This window comes from Neofelis nebulosa, chromosome 1, assembly GCF_028018385.1.
Source record: "Neofelis nebulosa isolate mNeoNeb1 chromosome 1, mNeoNeb1.pri, whole genome shotgun sequence".
Classification (NCBI taxonomy): Eukaryota; Metazoa; Chordata; class Mammalia; order Carnivora; family Felidae; genus Neofelis; species Neofelis nebulosa.
In genome coordinates this window covers 43058206-43075417 of record NC_080782.1, presented here as the reverse complement: position 1 = coordinate 43075417, position 17212 = coordinate 43058206, and the positions used below count along the sequence as shown (strand labels likewise).

General features: G+C 44.5%; 3 protein-coding genes across 8 annotated transcripts in view; 1 reads left to right on the top strand and 2 right to left on the bottom strand.

Annotated features, from left to right (window-relative positions):
• HMGXB3 (HMG-box containing 3) overlaps positions 1–12057 on the bottom strand; it is a 48238-nt gene extending 36181 nt beyond the window's left edge. The window contains exons 1-6 of one of the 6 annotated variants that reach the window (XM_058719907.1): positions 11559–12001; positions 9373–9500; positions 8780–8918; positions 7730–7904; positions 3443–3940; positions 2299–2397 (exon numbers count right to left, since the gene is read on the bottom strand). In XM_058719907.1, the coding sequence (XP_058575890.1) occupies positions 2299–2397; positions 3443–3940; positions 7730–7904; positions 8780–8916 (909 nt within the window). In that variant the 5' untranslated portion in view covers positions 8917–8918; positions 9373–9500; positions 11559–12001. Of the gene's footprint in view, positions 1–2298; positions 2398–3442; positions 3941–7729; positions 7905–8779; positions 9501–11558 lie in introns of all 6 variants that reach the window. The other 5 variants (XM_058719892.1, XM_058719924.1, XM_058719900.1 and 2 more) reach the window with 5 other exon arrangements.
• Positions 12058–12152: 95 nt separating this feature from the next.
• TIGD6 (tigger transposable element derived 6) lies at positions 12153–16887 on the top strand. Its single transcript, XM_058720004.1, has 2 exons — positions 12153–12282; positions 15154–16887. The coding sequence occupies exon 2, from the start codon at positions 15237–15239 to the stop codon at positions 16806–16808; it is 1572 nt and encodes a 523-aa protein (XP_058575987.1). The 5' UTR covers positions 12153–12282; positions 15154–15236; the 3' UTR covers positions 16809–16887.
• Positions 12280–17212, bottom strand: part of SLC26A2 (solute carrier family 26 member 2) — a 31599-nt gene continuing 26666 nt past the window's right edge. Inside the window, exon 5 of the mRNA XM_058719998.1 lies at positions 12280–13078. Coding sequence (XP_058575981.1) covers positions 12946–13078 — 133 coding nt within the window. The 3' untranslated portion in view covers positions 12280–12945. The remainder of the gene's footprint in view (positions 13079–17212) is intronic.

Sequence of the window (17212 nt, the reverse complement as noted above, 5' to 3'; positions counted from 1 at the left end):
ACACAGTATAAGATAGGTGAACCTTGACAACATTATGCTAAGTGAAAAAAGGAGAGACCATGAGGACAATATTTGCATGACTCCAATTATATGAGGTACCTAAACCATGCAAATTCAGAGACAGAAAGTAAAACGGAGGTTACCAGGGGTCGTGGGAGGGAAGAAAGGAGAGTTATAGTTTAATAGGTACAAGGTTTCTGTTTGGGATGATGAAACTTCTGGAAATAGATACTGGTAATGACTCCACAACAATGTCAATATACTTAATGACACCGAATTATACCCTTAAAAATGGATAAAATGATAAATTTTATGTTATGCCTACTTTACCACAGTTTAAAAAAAAAAATAAAGGAATGTTTCGAACAATTTTACATCAATAAATTTCACAACTTATATGAGATGAACAAATTCCCTGAAAGACAAACTACCAAAGCTCACTCAAAAACAGATAATTTAGGGGTGCCTGGGTGGCTCAGTCGGGTGAGCATCTGACTCTTGATTTCCGCTCAGGTCATGATCTCAGAGCCCAAATCAGACTCTGCACTGAGCATGGGGCCTGTTTGGGATTCTCTCTCTTCCTCTCTCTCTCTCTGCCCCTCTTCCCCACTCATGGACGCGCTATCAAAATAAACAAACATTTAAAAAAATAATCGAAATAGTCCTATACATATTTTAAAAATTGGACTTGCAGTTAAAAATCTTCCCACAAAGAAGTCTCCAGGTCCAGAATGACTTCACCAGCAATTACCAAATGTTTAAAGAAGAAATAATGCCAATACTATACAAACTCTTCTAGAAAAATGAAGAGGAAAAAGTACTTCCTAGCTCTATTAGGTAAGCATTACCCTGATACTAAAGCCAGATAAGCAATATACAAGAAAATTAGAGACCAACATCCTTCGTGAATATAGACACAAAATTTCTGCGCAAAACTTCAGCAAAACAAATCCAACAATATGCTGGAAGAATAACACCTCAATGCCAAGTGGGGTTTATTCCAGGAATGTAGGGTTGGTTTAACATTTGAAAAACAATGAAATTAACCACGTTAACAAACTAAAAAAGAAAATTCCTACAACCATCTCAACAAACATAGGAAAAACATTTGACACAATCCAACATCCATTCCTGATAAAAGCTCCCAGCAAATTAGGAATATAAGAGAACTTCTTAAATTTGATTAGGGTATCTTTGAAAAACCTGTAACTAATATTACACCTAGTGGTGAAAGACTGAATGCTTTCCTCCTAAGACAAGGAACAAGACAAAGATATCTGCTCTCACAATTTCTATTCAATTGTACTGGAGATCCTAGACAGGGTGATAAGAAATAAGGAATCCAGATCAGAAAGGAGGAAATAAAACTGTCCTTATTCACAGACAACATGATCATCTATGTAGAAAATGCAACAGAGACTACAAAAAGGCTACCAGGAAACATGAGTTTAACAAAGTTGCAAAATACAAATTTAATATACAAAAAAATCAATTATATTATCATATACTAGTAGTGAACAATCAGATACTGAAAACAGTTTTGGAGTGCCTGGGTGGCTCAGTCAGTTAAGTGTCTGACTCTTGATTTCGGCTCAGGTCATGATCTTGCAGTTTTGTGAGCTTGAACCCCACGTTGGGCTCTGTGCTGACAGCACAGAGCCTGCTTGGGATTCTCTCTCTCCTTCTCTCTGCTCCTCCCTCACTCTCGCTGTCTCTCTCAAAATAAATAGGTAAACTTTTAAAAAAAAAAAAAAAGAAAGAAAAAAGCTTTGGAATAACATTACAATAGCATAAAAAAACATGAAATATTTAGGGCTAAATCTCAGCCCATATGCTGCAGTATGTGATGGAAAATAACATTAACTGAGAATCAAAAGACTAGGGTCCTGGTTCTGGCTTGTTTTGCAGCCCAGTGGTTTTGAATACTTAGGAGAACAAGTCCTTTCTCTTCTCTGGCCCTTTTTTCTAATCGGCACAGTAATAAGATTGAATCAGATCAGTGGCCCCTCAATTTTTCTATATCATGTATGCTTCTGAGAATTTGGAAAGAGGTACTGAACCTATCCTAGGTAAATGCTCCTAAGAAGAAAAGTTCGTATGTAACTTGAGGAGTTTAAGGGTCCTACAGCACCCCATTCACAGACCCTCCCCATACCCCTCTGCCCAGTAAATACCTGGACCAGATAATTTGAGTTTGCCAGTGGTACTACTGTCTTAACGTTACTAGGACTTTTACAAAACTACCTGGAAGAGAATTCTTATGGAGCGCTAATCTCCATCAGCTCCCCACATACTGACCAGTTTGATGGAGGTGGGGTTCTCCACAACTGAGTAGGCAGGAAGAGGCAACATGATGAACTGCGTGGCTGGCGCAGAGGAGCTACTCTCACTGGGATCCTGTGGGCACATGGAGAGAAGGACGGTTTTACTGAGATGGAATAAAGAACAAACACCCAGGGCCACCCACGACACTGAAAGACTGATCAAGTCCAATAACAACAATGTGCTTGCCCAAAAAAACGAATCTATGATCATCTCAAAACTTTAATTTAGAATAAAGAGAAAACTGTTACTGCAGAGAATGTGCTATCCTCATTTCACAGATGAGAAAACTGAGGTTCTAACAGACTTAGGATTCCTAAAATCACATAAGCACTTAGTGAAAGAATCCAACTCTTCTGATCCTGTCACATGTTCTTAACACCCTATCAATCTGCCTTAAGCAGGCAGGTGGCATGCTTCATTATCATAAATAGCACTGAGGCAACAAACAAAATGGACTTAGGCCTACCACAGATTCCTCCGCAAGGGGGTACCTGCTCTCCTCTCATACATGTAGGCCATCCTACATTCCTCTCAGCCTAAGCAGAACTCCTACTCTCTAAGGATGCCACACTACCCAGGGTAATAGGGGGGAGCCACACAGTGGGATCACTGAAGCTGCTCTTTCCCCTCAGCTGGGCATGACACTTATGCCACTGGAGAGACTCCTCTGAACTGTAAGTCCTATTGATCTGGCCTTAAGTAGAGCTTCCTTTTTCCTACACACTCTATGCCCAGGAAGACCATCTGAAAACTCTCCTCAACAGTTCAAGGTACTATTGTGTTTGCCAAAACAATCTTCAGGGAACATAAAATCCTAACAGCTTGACAGATCCTGGCTTCGATTCATGGATAGCCCATATCATTTAAATGCTGTTAATGTACCTCTGGACTATCTCATGTGAAGAAAACCCTAGCTATCATGGGCAAGAGGAGTTGGTAAGAGTGCCTAAGAAACTGAAGAGAACTTTAGAGTAAGCCCAGGGGCAAAAAGGTTCAAGAGGACTGTAGTCCTACTAGAAGTCCACACCAGTACTCTTAATTACCACTGCATGGCACTTACTGCCTTTGTAGGAATTTCAGATAAAGCAAAAGAGACATCAGTACCAAAGTCACTTACCCTCATGACAGTTACCACTGACATGCTCTCCCCAACCTGGGGGTGGGGCACAGCCAGGCTTCCGGTGGGGAGGTCTGGTGAGCCGTTCACTAAGGTCTCTTCAATCACCAGGCTTGTCTGGTACGGTTGGTGGCTCTCTCCTACCTCCAGGGAAGCCTCCTCCAGGAGCACATCCTGGCTGAGGATCTCTGAGGTAGCGATCTCTTGTACAGCACCTGGCTGGGCAAGGGCTCCCACCTCCTCAGCTAGGGCCTCCACAGCCAGGCACTGCTCTGCCATGCCTGCATGGCTGGGCACTGCCTCCGGGGCAGCACTGGACACAAGAGATGGCCCTTTAGGGGATATCTGGTTCTGGGCCACACAAAGCTCTAGCTGAGGGCAGTTCCGATCCTCCTGTAGGCTGCTCTTGGGGATGATGATGTAATCTGAGCGGGGGAGGATCTTGCGGAAACCTGGGATGTCCGGAACCACAGCAGTCAGTGCAGAGAGCTTAGAGTTCTGAGGATGAGTAAGCCAGGAAGGGGAAGACAAGCAGAGATAAATGGCATGAGACCGCATGGACATACATGTATGATGATTTTTTCCCCCCCTGTAAAAGGGTACCAGAAAGACTCCTCTCTTGACCCCAAGACTTAGTTAGGGTCACCCTCATCTGAATCACAGTTTCACCAATGTAGCTTACTTGCTCAGTCACACAGGAGACAGATAGATAAAATAGATCAGACTCTGAAAGGGCACTGATCTTGGCATATGAAACTGTGAGCTGGAATCCCAGATCTGTATAGTTTTGAGCAAATACTTTCCACTTTTTAGGTCTTGCTGCCCCATCTATAAAATGAAGAAGCTGAATTTAGCTATTTATGAGTTCTTCCCAGCTCTGGTACTTTAGGATTCCAAAGTGGCAGAAGATTGAAACATGAGAATGTACAATGTTCAGTAAAATCCCAAAAAGCCTAAAATACAAGTCAACAGGTCAAACTGGAACTCAAGGCAGCAAGCAAGGATTCTGATAACACTGGTTTCTCCCAGACTTACAAAGATGAACTGATCACATCATGAGACAAAGTGATGGGGATATCTGACAAGGACCTGACTATACTGGTGGGGGTGGGGGAGTGGGCCAGATAGAAATATGAACACTGACTAGGATCTTAAAGTTTAGAAAACACTTTCCCGACCTTAAAAACAACACTATTAAGTTGGGTATTATTATTATTCCTACCAAAACTTAGGGAGGTAAATTTTCTTAAAATACAAAATTAGAAAGTAACAAAGCTAGGACTCTAAGCCAGCTCTTCTAAGGAGCAAGGAAACCAGGTATTAAAAGTACAACCCTTCATGGCTAATTGGTACCCAAGAAAAAGGTGCTTTTGTTTTCTTTTTTCAAATTAAACTGAAAGTTACCCAATAAGTAAAACAGAAAAGTTCAAAGTCAACAGTTAAGTGAGAACTGAAATTAAATGGAAATAATTTCAGATGCATCTTTTAAAAGGAACACTAAGTCCATTACAAAAGGATCCTTAAATAAATCAAAAGCAAGAAGTCGATGAGACTACTTAAGGTACAAAGGAAGCACTCAGAGATGAAAGTTAAAAGAAGCACTCAGATGAAACATAAAAGCAGACAGGCCAAATCCTTTATGGAGCCTTTACTGGAGAGATAATGGAGAAATGACATTCTCAAGTCACCCTTTGAAGCAGACAGGTCAGGAGAACAAGATTAAGTCGTAGCAAATGCAAAGAATGATCTGGACTTAATCAACAAATCCGAGCACAGAGAAACCAGGCCGGCCTGAATGACGCTGGAACCACGGGTCTTGCCACTTGGCAAGACACTGGAAGGGCTGCCGAGACGCCGAGCTGCCACAAAGTCTCTGACAGGCTTTCAAAGTATGCAGGCAGGAGGGTCTCACCTTCACACCAGGCAACATGGGAGAGTTCAAACACAGCACCTAAAGCCTTCCCCAGTCTTGGCACGTTCAGATGCTCATGAAATACCACCTTTTCTTATTATGTGGCCACTGGACACTTAACCTAGTAAAGATTGATATTTATTGACCAAGGCAGTGTGTGCCAAGGACTCAGCTAGATGCTTTATGTTATATATTTTAAACACTGTAAGCAGTTACTATTACTCCCCACTTTATAAATGAGGAAACTAAGACTCAAAGATTAAGTGATTCTTCCCAGGTCACAGCTAGTTAGTATCAGAGATAATCTATTCATGTTCTTGGCAGTAGTGGCAGAGATGACGGTAAATATATAAAATCCCATGTGGATACTGCAGATGATTTACTTAAAAAAAAAAAATTTAAAGTCTTAATAAGGACAAGGGGTGCCTGGATGGCTCAGTCCAACTCTTGATTTCAGCTCAGGTCATGATCTCACAGTTCGTGAGTTTGAGCCCCACGTTAGGCTCTGCCCTGACAGTGCAGAACCTGCTTCGGATTCTGTTTCCTTCTCTCTGTGGCTCTGCCCTGCTCGCTCTCCCTCTCTCTCTCTCTCAAAATAAATAAATACATCTCTCTCTCTCTCTCAAAATAAATAAACATTTAAAAACAAATTTTTTTTTAAAGTCTTAATAAGGACCTATATTACTGTCTACCTTTAAATGCTATTATCACTCTGGGAATAGGGAAAATTTTCTCGTATCAGGGCAAAAGGTTGCTGAATTTATAATGGGGAAACCACAGGGGTATATGCACTTAATTCCTAAATTCCACTTTCCATCTCCAACAGGAATTGTCTCCCAGATTATTTATAAACAAATCATCTAAAGGAGGGGATACAAAGTGGTATCTCCAAGACCATAGATAGCACAAAACTCTTCCAGAAGAGGAATGCCAAGCCAATAAGGACAACATAATCTAAATGGCATTGGCAGACGGCTCCACTAAGGGAAAACACAACCTCTTCTGCTGTAACACAGTTGTTGCATTCCTGAAGAACCTTTGCTCTATATTATCGAAAAAGAAAGTAGAGACAATGTTTCAACTGAAAAAAAGAGTTAAGGTTAACCCTGCAGTAACAAGAATATTTTTCCTGCAGGAATTTGTTAAAAACAAACAGAACAAAAAACAGCCCTGGGGCACCCGGGTGGCTCAGATGGTTGAACATCCAGACTCTTTAATTTTGGCATAGGTCATGGGATCAAGCCCCACACTGGGCTCCACACTGAGCATGGAGCTTGCTTAAGATTTTCTCTTTTCTTTTCTTTTGAGCCTGCTTAAGATTTTCTCTTTCCTTTCTTTCTTTCTTTCTCCCTTTGCCCCTCTCACCTACTTGTGCTCTCTAGCTCTTTCTCTTAAAAAAGAGTAAAAACAAACAAAAATAAGCCAGCCCTATTAATAGTTGCCAGTGTGTTTTGTTACTGTGAACTAGAAATACACAATGGCTGATAGGCACAAACTGGAAGGCACTCTAGAATATTCTTTAATTCAAGCCTCAGTCTCCTCCATCATCTTCAGCTTTAACCTTGCATTTCTGCTTCTGGCACAGTGCACAACCACCAGCGGGTAACAGAAGAATGTGACATTATACAAAGCAGCTACATCTACTTCTAAACTCTGCAAGCCCAACTGCTGATTATGTTATAACTGATAGCAACCAGCACGACACATATTCATTACGTTCAATGAGTAACATGAACACTGTGCAGGAGAAATGCCTATATAAGCTACTACATGAAGACAAAACTTGGGGCACCTGGGTGGCTCAGTCAGTTAAGCATCCAACTCTTGGTTTCAGCTCAGGTCTTGATCTCACTGTTCGTGGGACTGAGCCCTGTGCTGAGCTCTGCGCTGACAGCACAAAGTCTGCTTGGGATTCATTCCCTACCCCCCCAGCCCCTCCCTTGCACGTGCATGCTCTCTCTCTCAAAATAAATGAATAGACCTTAAAAAAGATAAACTGTGGGGCGCCTGGGTGGCGCAGTCGGTTAAGCGTCCGACTTCAGCCAGGTCACGATCTCGCGGTCCGTGAGTTCGAGCCCCGCGTCAGGCTCTGGGCTGATGGCTCGGAGCCTGGAGCCTGTTTCCGATTCTGTGTCTCCCTCTCTCTCTGCCCCTCCCCCGTTCATGCTCTGTCTCTCTCTGTCCCAAAAATAAAAAAATAAAAAACGTTGAAAAAAAAAATTTAAAAAAAAAAAAAAAAAAAGATAAACTGAAAAAAGATAAAACGGACTCAAAGTTTTCCCAAGAAAAGGAAACAGGAGAATAGGAGGCTGGTCTTCCCAAGGCCTTCACCATTAACCCAGTGGAGAAATTAGTTGGAAAACAAAATTACTTACAGGATCCAAACCTTCTTTCTCTAGTTTGGCTTTCTCCAGATAATAACTCCTCTCAGCCACACTCAGGAGCCTCCAACTTTCACTAATCTTCTTATTGATCTCGGATTGAGGGAGGTGGGGGAGCTCCTGCTGCACTTTCAAGTAGATGTCGTAATAGTAGAGAAGATAAGCCGACCTAAAGGAAGCAGTGACTTCTTCAGATTTTCCCTCATTCAACCAGTAAATACTGCAGTGTTAGGGTTTGACAGTAAAGAGGCAAAAACCCAGCTTTTTATTTCAAAGGATTTAACCAAACAGGGACTGAAGCAAACAAACATTTAAGTAACAGCCCCAGATGGTGTACAGGTTTCTCCCTCCAGAAAGCTGGAAGCAGAAGCTTGTCTGATTCACTTTTCAATGGACCGCATTTTCTACAGGAATGACTGGCTTTAAAGGCCAGTATGAGCAAAGATATACAAGTGCCCTGTCACTCCTCTCTCAGGGAAAGGTTACTTAGGGGGCTGATCGCAATCTGGTTATCACTCACATGCTTTACTCCTCTACACAGCCTCTGGCCATCTCTCTGGTGAACAGCACCTCCCCAGAGTTGAGAAAGGGAAGTAAATTAACTACCAAAGTAACCTGAAACTGGTACCTTCAGCAAGAAGTTTGGAGTGTTTAGTTAAGAGGGAGATTAGAGCTACAGTATGGATAGTCTTTATAGACATCGCTGATACTGTTTATGATTCTGTATTTTTATTAATGCCCGATTTTAAATGCTTCAGTATCGACAATGACAATAATAAATAACACAGTTCATTTGTACATAGCTTCCACCATTTGTATGGTACAATTTCCAGTGACAGGAAAACATGATCATAATCTGGCCAGGAATGGCAACTGCTGGTATCACTTCCTACTTCCCATCCCCTTCTCCCCACAACACCACACCCGTTCAATAACAGACATGGCACTCTCAAAGAATCTGGACACAGCCCAAGGTCTTCCTCAACACAGTTTTCCAAGCAGCTTGTGTTTATAAATGTCAGCTACCTAAAGGTGTTGGCTAACCTGGGTTTCTTGGCCTTTTCTCCATGTATTTTATACTTTTTCTTCTTCTTGGGTGGCCCAGGAGAGGTATAACAGTAGGCTTCCTCAATTTCCTCCATCACGACAGTTACCTCAGTACCATCATATGATGCATCCATGGCTAGAGCAAAGGCAAACACAAACAAGTTTCAAGAATCTATCCTAAAAAGGACAGCAGGCACTTGATCCAATGATCCCCTATCTCTGCCAGGCCCTTAAGGTTCAGTCATTTCCCAAACTCAGCAGATCCTAGGAAGCACTGGGAGGAGGAGGGGGGGGCGGAGTACTTAACAAGCATACAGATTCCAGGGTTCCACCTCAGCTTTTCAGAATCCGAAATCTCCAGAGGGTATGGAAATCTGCATGCTTAACAAGTGTCCCAGGTGATTCCTTTGACTAGGCAAAATTAGGATCACTAGCTTAGACAGCCCATTTGCTTATAATCATTCATGGGACGTAATAATTCTTCAACTCAAAGAATAGCCCCCACATTATAAGAATTCCTTATGGTAACAGGTAAAAAGAATACTTAGCCAGGAGTCAGAAGTTCTGGACCCTCTCTCATGTTTCATTACCTTAAGCAAACTGCTTCAATGATTCATTCAGACACGCAGTAAGTGGCTGTATGTAATAGATTTCTTTACACTCTGCCAGCTTGTGTGACTTTGAGCAGGTAGGTCCTTCAGCTAGTTCAGGTTCGAGTCTTTCACATATAAAAAGAAAGATGTCTCATCCACCTTTGCTACAGATTTACAGTGATAAGGCTCAAAGGATACCATAGAAGTAAGTCTATTTGAGAATAGTCAAGTGCTACACAAAATAAAGGGTTCATTAGTAAAGATTAATAATCTGTGGTTTCATGACATGCCTAAGGCCACCACACCCAAATAGGGACTTAAGAGATTTTTTTTTTTTAATTGAAAAAGCCAAGTCTCTGAGCCTTCTTTCATTATACTACACTGCTCCCCATCTCCACTGGCAATCCTCTAAACCAGCACTGTTCAATACACTTTCTGCAAATGATGGGAATGTTCTGTATCTGTGCTCTCCAATCCGGCTACTAAGCACCTGAAATATGACTAGTATGATTGAGGAACCAAATTAATTTGGTTTTGTTTAACTGTAATGAATTTAAATTAGCCACATATATGGCTAGAGTATTGGACAGCTTAGGTTTAAACGGCAATCTGACAGACCAACATTACCGTCCCGCCTAAGAAACAGAAAATCTATGAACAGATTTTGCTAGAAAAAGAAAGGCACAAAAAAACCTGAATGACGAGTTCAAGAAGAGCTAGTATATTTGTGGCCACAAGAGCTAGTATATCTGTGGCCACGTTCTTAGTAGGAGTTTTACCCAAAAGACTCCATCCTTAGAGGGAGAAAGGTTTCCAGAAACCACTTCAATTTTATGAGACAGAAATGATACACTGTTGTTGCTCCTGAAAATCTGTCAGAAGAGAACTTAGGTTTCTGGGAGGAGGGAGTCGGAGCAGAAAACACAGGAGACATCTGTGTATTACAAAGCCCACTCACATCTCATTTAAACCTCACTCCACAAATGACGAGGTTACCTGGTTAAGGTATAACGAGAAAAAGAGCACTGCATGTTGAGCAGCGCACGAAGACCTGGCTTCAAGGCTCAACTCTAACCATGTGATCTCAGACAAGTCGATACTCCACCCCGAATTTCAGTTGTTCCTTATGTGAGATGAAAAAGCTGAAACAGGTAAGCTGCTAAATTTGGGGAAGGCAAGAATACCTTTGAGAATGCTATGAAAGCTAAAAACCCTCCCCTAGAAAATGCAGACAATGTGTCACCTATAACTTTAAAGACACCCCCAGTCAAAAACACATTATTCCCAAGGTTCTTTCTCATTCTGTGTCACTTTAATGATTTCCCTTCCCATTAAAACAAATAAACCCTGCATTCTGTCACAGTGCAACCCAGGAAGAGAATATAACCCACAACCTGGTTGGGTAAGTTAACAGGCCAGTGCCTTCACAGGATAAGGGTAGCTAGAATTCAAATCAAGGCTATGTAGGTACTGTCCTTTTTTTGCCCTTAATCAATCGACTTTTCAGCCCTTGAGAGTCTTGCAAAGAAAAGCAGTAACTGCAGGAAAGTATCTGTAAAGAATGCCATATAAGGTTTTAGCACCCAGAGCAAAAACAATTTAGGAAACAGAGTCATTACAACCACCTTGGGGTGGGGGCAGGAATAGATTGCCCTGGGTTTTTGCTTGTTTGACTACCCCATTTTAACCTGGGTCCAAGATGATTTTCAGACCCTAGGCCTCAATACACCAGTGCAAAAAAAGACAGGATAATATAAAGGTTAAAACCAAGGGCTCTAGAAGGCAAAAGATCAGGATTCTAAGTTACCCATTTTAACGGCATCCACACACAGAGCTCTATGACCTTGAGAAACCTACTTACTCTCTCAGCCTCGCTGTTCTCATCCGTAAAACAGGATTAAGGGCAATACGTGAAATCTGAGACACTTTGTTCTTTCAGATGCTCCTCATAACCTCACGAGATGGCCTTTGACGGTTCGACTAGGGGCCATGGCTTGCCTTTGAGCTAGTTCTTTCCCCTCTCGGGGTCTCAGACGTCCCTTCCGAATGCGGAAGAACACTAAGGCTTACTGCTCCTATTCTGTGGAAGTGGCAACAGGGCTCAGAGAGCCGCAGGACCCGACTCGAGGTGGCCCAGCGGGTCGGTGGCACAGTGCAGCGAGGTGCTCGAGGGCGGGACTTACCCGGAGGAGCGTGCACGCCGCGCGGCTCACATTCCCGGAGGCGTCCGGCCCGAGGGCTCGACGAGGGGGCTGGCCGGCGCACTCGCGCTCCCCGCTGTCGGCGAGAAGCGGCTCCAGTCGTGACAGCGGCAACAAGGAAGTGGAGGCGAGGGCTCGCGCGCGCATCCCGGGGGCTGGAGGAGCCCCGGCCCCGCGGCCCCGCCCGGCGACACACGGCGCGGAGTCGCGACAGGTCCTCTCGCTCCCCCTCCTCGGAGTCGCGATATGAGTTCGTGGAAGGCGGGTACGGGAGCACAGGTTCGCTCCGCAGGCTCTTCACCGACGCCTGCCGAGGGCCCCGGGGGTCAAGCCCCGGGGAACCCGAGGAAGACAGCAGGGACGCGGGCGTCGCCGCAGCACCGGTTCCGCGACGGCGGCGGCGGCGGCGGCGGCAGCAGCGGCAGCAGCACACCTCGGATCGCCAGGGAGACCCTTCCCGGCGGCCCTCGCGGCGCGCCGGAAGCGGCCACCTGCGCGTGACTGCGTGCGGCCCTTTGCGCAAGCGCAACAGTCCAGCCCTAGTCGAGAGGCGGGCCCATAGGAACTCCTTAGAGGCTTAGAGGGGGCTTGGTAAGGCGGACGGACTGCTTCCGGCTAGAAGTTCCGGGAGGAGGAGGAAGCTGCGGCCGCCCGCGGTGGGACGCCGGGGCCGCTTAGCCCTCGGGCGTTGCCGTAGGGCGCTCAGGTAACTGGGGCGGGGCTGTGCCGAGCGTGAGAGGTCGAGGCCACGCCTCACCTCCCAAAGCCACGTCGGGCCCTCCGGAGCCCCAGCACCTCCCTTTCAGCACGGTGTTCAAGGCCTGACCCCAGCCTTGCCCAGTCTGTCCCTGCTTTTTCAGGATAGGATTCTTACTTGTTAGTGCCGCATCAAGCTGGCCTTCTCACCCGGGTGATCTCCCCCAATCCGTCCTTCCGCCCCACACACAGTTATGATAGTGAATTCCTGAAGTGAAACCTAGCCGAATGACCCAAGTGGAGACGGTCTGGAATCAGACAAGAATGATATACTATTTTCCCGCCCGTGTCACAGAATGTTCCACATTTGTACAAGTCCCTGCACGACCCTCACTGTCTTGCAAATGTATTTCCAATCTGCATACTTTTCTCCATGTACCACTGTCACCAACATCCTGGTCACCATTGTTTCCTCCTGGACTGATGCAGTCTCTTCCCACCTCCTCTCCTGTAGCTCTGCCATCTGCTCTCCACACAACAGGCGGAGTGATCTTTTTGCACTGTTAAGTCTGATTCGGTCACTTTCTGCTTAAGATCACTTAGTGTCTTTTCATTCACTTAGAATAAAATTCAAACTTAGCTTGACCTACGAGACTTTGGCTTGGCTCTTGCTTCATTCTCTTTGCGTGTCTCCTCTCAATACTGGTAGTTCCCAGAACAGGGTATGTAGCACTCTACAAGTGTTCAGAACACTGACTTCGCGCTGAGTCTCCCAGGAGTTGAATCCCAGTCCTGTCGTGTGTAAGCTGTGTAAAGCATGCAAAGTAACAAGTTACGTTTATGAAGTAGATCGTCAGTAATTGGTTTCCATCTCCTCGGTAATCAGTTCTCATCTCAGTAAATGGTACCACCATCCATGGGATTGCTCAGTGCTCCAGCCAGAAATCTGGGAGTTACCTTTTGACTCCCCCTGCGCCTCACATGCAGTCCATCAGCAAGATCTACAAAAACATAGACCCAAACTGACTATTTCTCACCATATCCACTATTCTTGTAATCCCAGTCACCATTCTCTCACTTTAGGACTCACACAGCAGCCTCCTAACTAGTCTCCCCTGCTTTTTCTCTGACCCCCTTCAGTTCCATTCTTTACCTAACAGTCATCTTTCTCCTCACTTAAAATCCTCCAGTAGCTTCCCTTTACATTCAAATTAACATATCCCAACCATCTGTGGCCTATTAGGCTAGCTTGCTTTCATCTTCAGAGTTAGGGACACCTCTTGGGGAAATGATTTTAATCATCAGGTTCTCCACTTTGCAACCAAAGGACTCTCTAAAGCGCAAATCTGGGGCACCTGGGTGGCTCAGCCGGTTAAGCGTCTGACTCTTGATTTTGGCTCAGGTCATGATCTCACAGTTTGTGGGATCAAGCCCTGCGTAGGGCTCTGTGCTGACAGCGTGGAGCCTGCTTGGGATTCTCTCTCTCTCTCTCTCTCTCTCTCTCTCTCTCTCTTTCTGCCATCCCCCGCTCACACTGGCTCTCTCTCTCTCTCAAAATAAATAAACATTTAAAAAATGCAAATATGATCATGTCATTCAAATAAACAGACCTCTCTGGCCTCTTATTGTCCCAGGATCAAGCTAGAATTTCTATGATTTGGCTCTTGCTTTCTTCTCCAGAGACTTTTTTTCCTGACCATGCCATCTTGTTTTATATAGTACTTTATTGCCTTTCCACCCATTTCCTTCTATTTCATGAATTCCTAGTTGTTTATACTTTAAGACCCAACATCAGTGGTTTCCTCTTTGAAGTGCACTGCCCATGCCCCACCCAGTTGATCATCTCCACTTCTGTGTTCTAGCTCATAGTACTCTGTAACCTCTTTTATAGTTTTCCATACACTGTAGTGCTTGTCTTCTCTGAGTCCCTGGTGCGCTCCTCAATGGTGAGCACTGTGTTCCATCCATCTCTGTATGGCTGGCATCGAGCACAGTGCTTAGCACGTAGAGGATGCCAAGAATGAATAGATAAGTGTGGAGGTGGTGATAGAAGTCAGCGCTTGGAAAGTTGCAGTCACAGTAGAAGGTCACAGCCCCCTGTCTTGTGAGGACTCTCATGATAAACTGTCTGCACAGGCAATTAGCAAAACTGCTACTGCCTGATCATGTTTATTTTTTTCATAGCCATATCACACTCTATCATTCTCTTGCTTATCTGTTCAGTTACTGTTGATCTTCCTCCACCATACTGTATATTCCATAAGGGCGGGGACCTTGACTGTGTTGTTCATCACGATATCCTTGCCACTTGGCACCGATAAATATTCACTAAATGAATGTGTGGCTACCACAAACATCCCCACAGTGAAAATCCTTCCAAGCCAAATAGGGGTAGAGCTTTGAAGATCTCATTTTGTTGGCATTTCAAGCAGGACTGTGGAGTAGAAGAAATGCCACGAATTCGAAATCAAGAAATCTGAGCTGTATGAACTTGGGTAGGCCCTTCTCTTGGCCTTAGTTTCTGTTTTTAAAATGAGTCAGAAAATAATCCCTTGAATTTATACAGCACACTGCTATTTACAAACCTCTTCACCGTCTATTGTTTCAATCTACTCACATATCAGAGCAGACATTATTATTATTTCTACAGAGGCTCGTAAAGTGTAAATGAACTAGATCCTCTGTAAGATCTCTTCTATTTCAAACACGCTACGAGTCTAAATAAGTAATCCCTACCAAAAGCAGTAGTATGAATCCCGTTTTCTCTTGATTTGGGCCTTATGTTATCATTTCCTAGTAGGATTTTGAAAAATCTGACCCATCGTTTAGGGGGATTCTGTGATCTTTGGTTCCCGACAGGTCCTCCATTTTGTCTCCTCAGCTTTCTACACTTGTGACAAAACAAGCCAGGAGGAGGGACACACACAGCCCTGGTAATCGTGGCCCGGCCCTCATTCTGCGGACATGGCAAACAAGGGGAACAAGAAACGTCGGCAGTTCTCCCTGGAGGAGAAAATGAAAGTCGTGGAAGCTGTAGACTCGGGAAAGAGGAAAGGCGATGTGGCAAAAGAATTCGGTATCACTCCTTCCACCTTGTCTACATTCTTAAAGGACCGCGCCAAGTTTGAAGAGAAGGTCCGGGAGGCATCCGTAGGACCCCAGCGGAAAAGGATGAGAAACGCTCTCTATGACGACATCGATAAGGCTGTTTTTGCTTGGTTTCGAGAAATCCATGCCAAAAACATTCTTGTGACTGGTTCTGTCATTCGGAAAAAAGCACTAAACTTGGCCAACATGCTTGGCTATGACAACTTTCAAGCAAGTGTGGGCTGGCTGAACAGATTTAGGGATCGCCACGGAATTGCTTTGAAAGCAGTCTGTAGAGAGGATAGTGACAGATTAATGAATGGTCTAGGAATAGATAAGGTTAACGAGTGGCATGCAGGGGAAATTATAAAACTGATTGCTGACTACAGCCCAGATGATATCTTTAATGCTGACGAGACAGGAGTGTTTTTCCAGTTGCTTCCCCAGCACACGCTTGCTGCTAAAGGGGACCATTGTAGAGGGGGCAAGAAAGCAAAGCAGCGGTTGACAGCACTCTTTTGTTGCAATGCTTCGGGGACTGAAAAAATGAGACCATTGATTGTTGGTAGGTCAGCCAACCCACGCTGTCTCAAGAATGTCCATTCCCTCCCATGTGATTACCGAGCCAACCGGTGGGCATGGATGACGCAGGACCTGTTTAACGAGTGGCTGATGCAAGTGGATGCCAGGATGAAGCGGGCAGAACGCCGCATCCTCCTGCTGATTGACAACTGCTCGGCTCACAACATGCTGCCACGCTTGGAAAGGATTCAGGTGGGGTACCTGCCCTCCAACTGTACTGCCGTTCTGCAGCCCCTGAATCTTGGCATAATTCACACCATGAAAGTGCTATATAGAAGCCACCTCCTGAAACAGATCCTCCTCAAGCGCCACAGCAGTGAGGATCAAGAAAAAGTGGACATGAGGCAGGCCATTGACATGATCGCTGCAGCATGGTGGTCAGTCAAGCAATCCACGGTGGTGAGATGCTGGCAGAAGGCGGGCATCATCCCTATGGAACTGACAGATTCCGGCCCAGAAGCAGCAGCCAGTGAACCAGAGATAGCCACTGAAGAGTTGTGGCACTCCGTGGCTATTGCCACCTGTGTCCCAAATGAAATAAATTTCCAGGACTTTGTCACTGCAGACGATGACCTTATCATCTCTCAAGATCTGATGGACACAGAGGTCATCCAGGGCACGGAGGCTGGTGAAAATACAGATGAAGCTGGAAGTGAGGATGAGGGAGAGGTATCTTCACCACAGCAGCCAAAAATCACCATCACAGAGGCCATCTCAAGTGTGCAGAAACTCAGACAGTTCCTTTCCACTTGTGCAGGTGTTCCTGATGCCGTTTTTGGACAACTAAATGGCATAGATGAATATTTAATGAGAAAAGTGACACAAACTCTTGTTGAGTCCAAAATTACAGATTTTCTCCAAACATAATAATGTAGGAATTAACTGTCCCTTTTAAGTTAGAAAATGTAGTTTACAAGAATAAAGTGAGTTTGGGTTTTTTTTTAAAGATAGGATACGGAACTTAAATTTTAAGATTTTGATGACAACGTTCCAGTCCTCTGAAATAATCAGGAAACTTCCTTGAACGGTATTTGGAAATGAAATTTGACTACTATGTGTGTTATCTTTTGATTCATCAGATGGTTCCCCAAGTTGTCTGCACCTTAGGGTCTCTTGAAGATCTTCAAAAAAATTTGCAAAGCCCAGGCCTTATCCCAAACCAATTAAATCACCATCACTGGTGTTGGGTCACAGGCATTAGTTTGTGGAGCTCCCCAGGTAATTCCGATGTGCAGAAAAGATTATTGGATTGGCCACAGGAAAGTCAAACA

Excerpts from the sequence above, each read along its gene's own strand:
- TIGD6 (XM_058720004.1), top strand. The coding sequence starts at position 15,237 with ATGGCAAACAAGGGGAACAAGAAACGTCGGCAGTTCTCCCTGGAGGAG.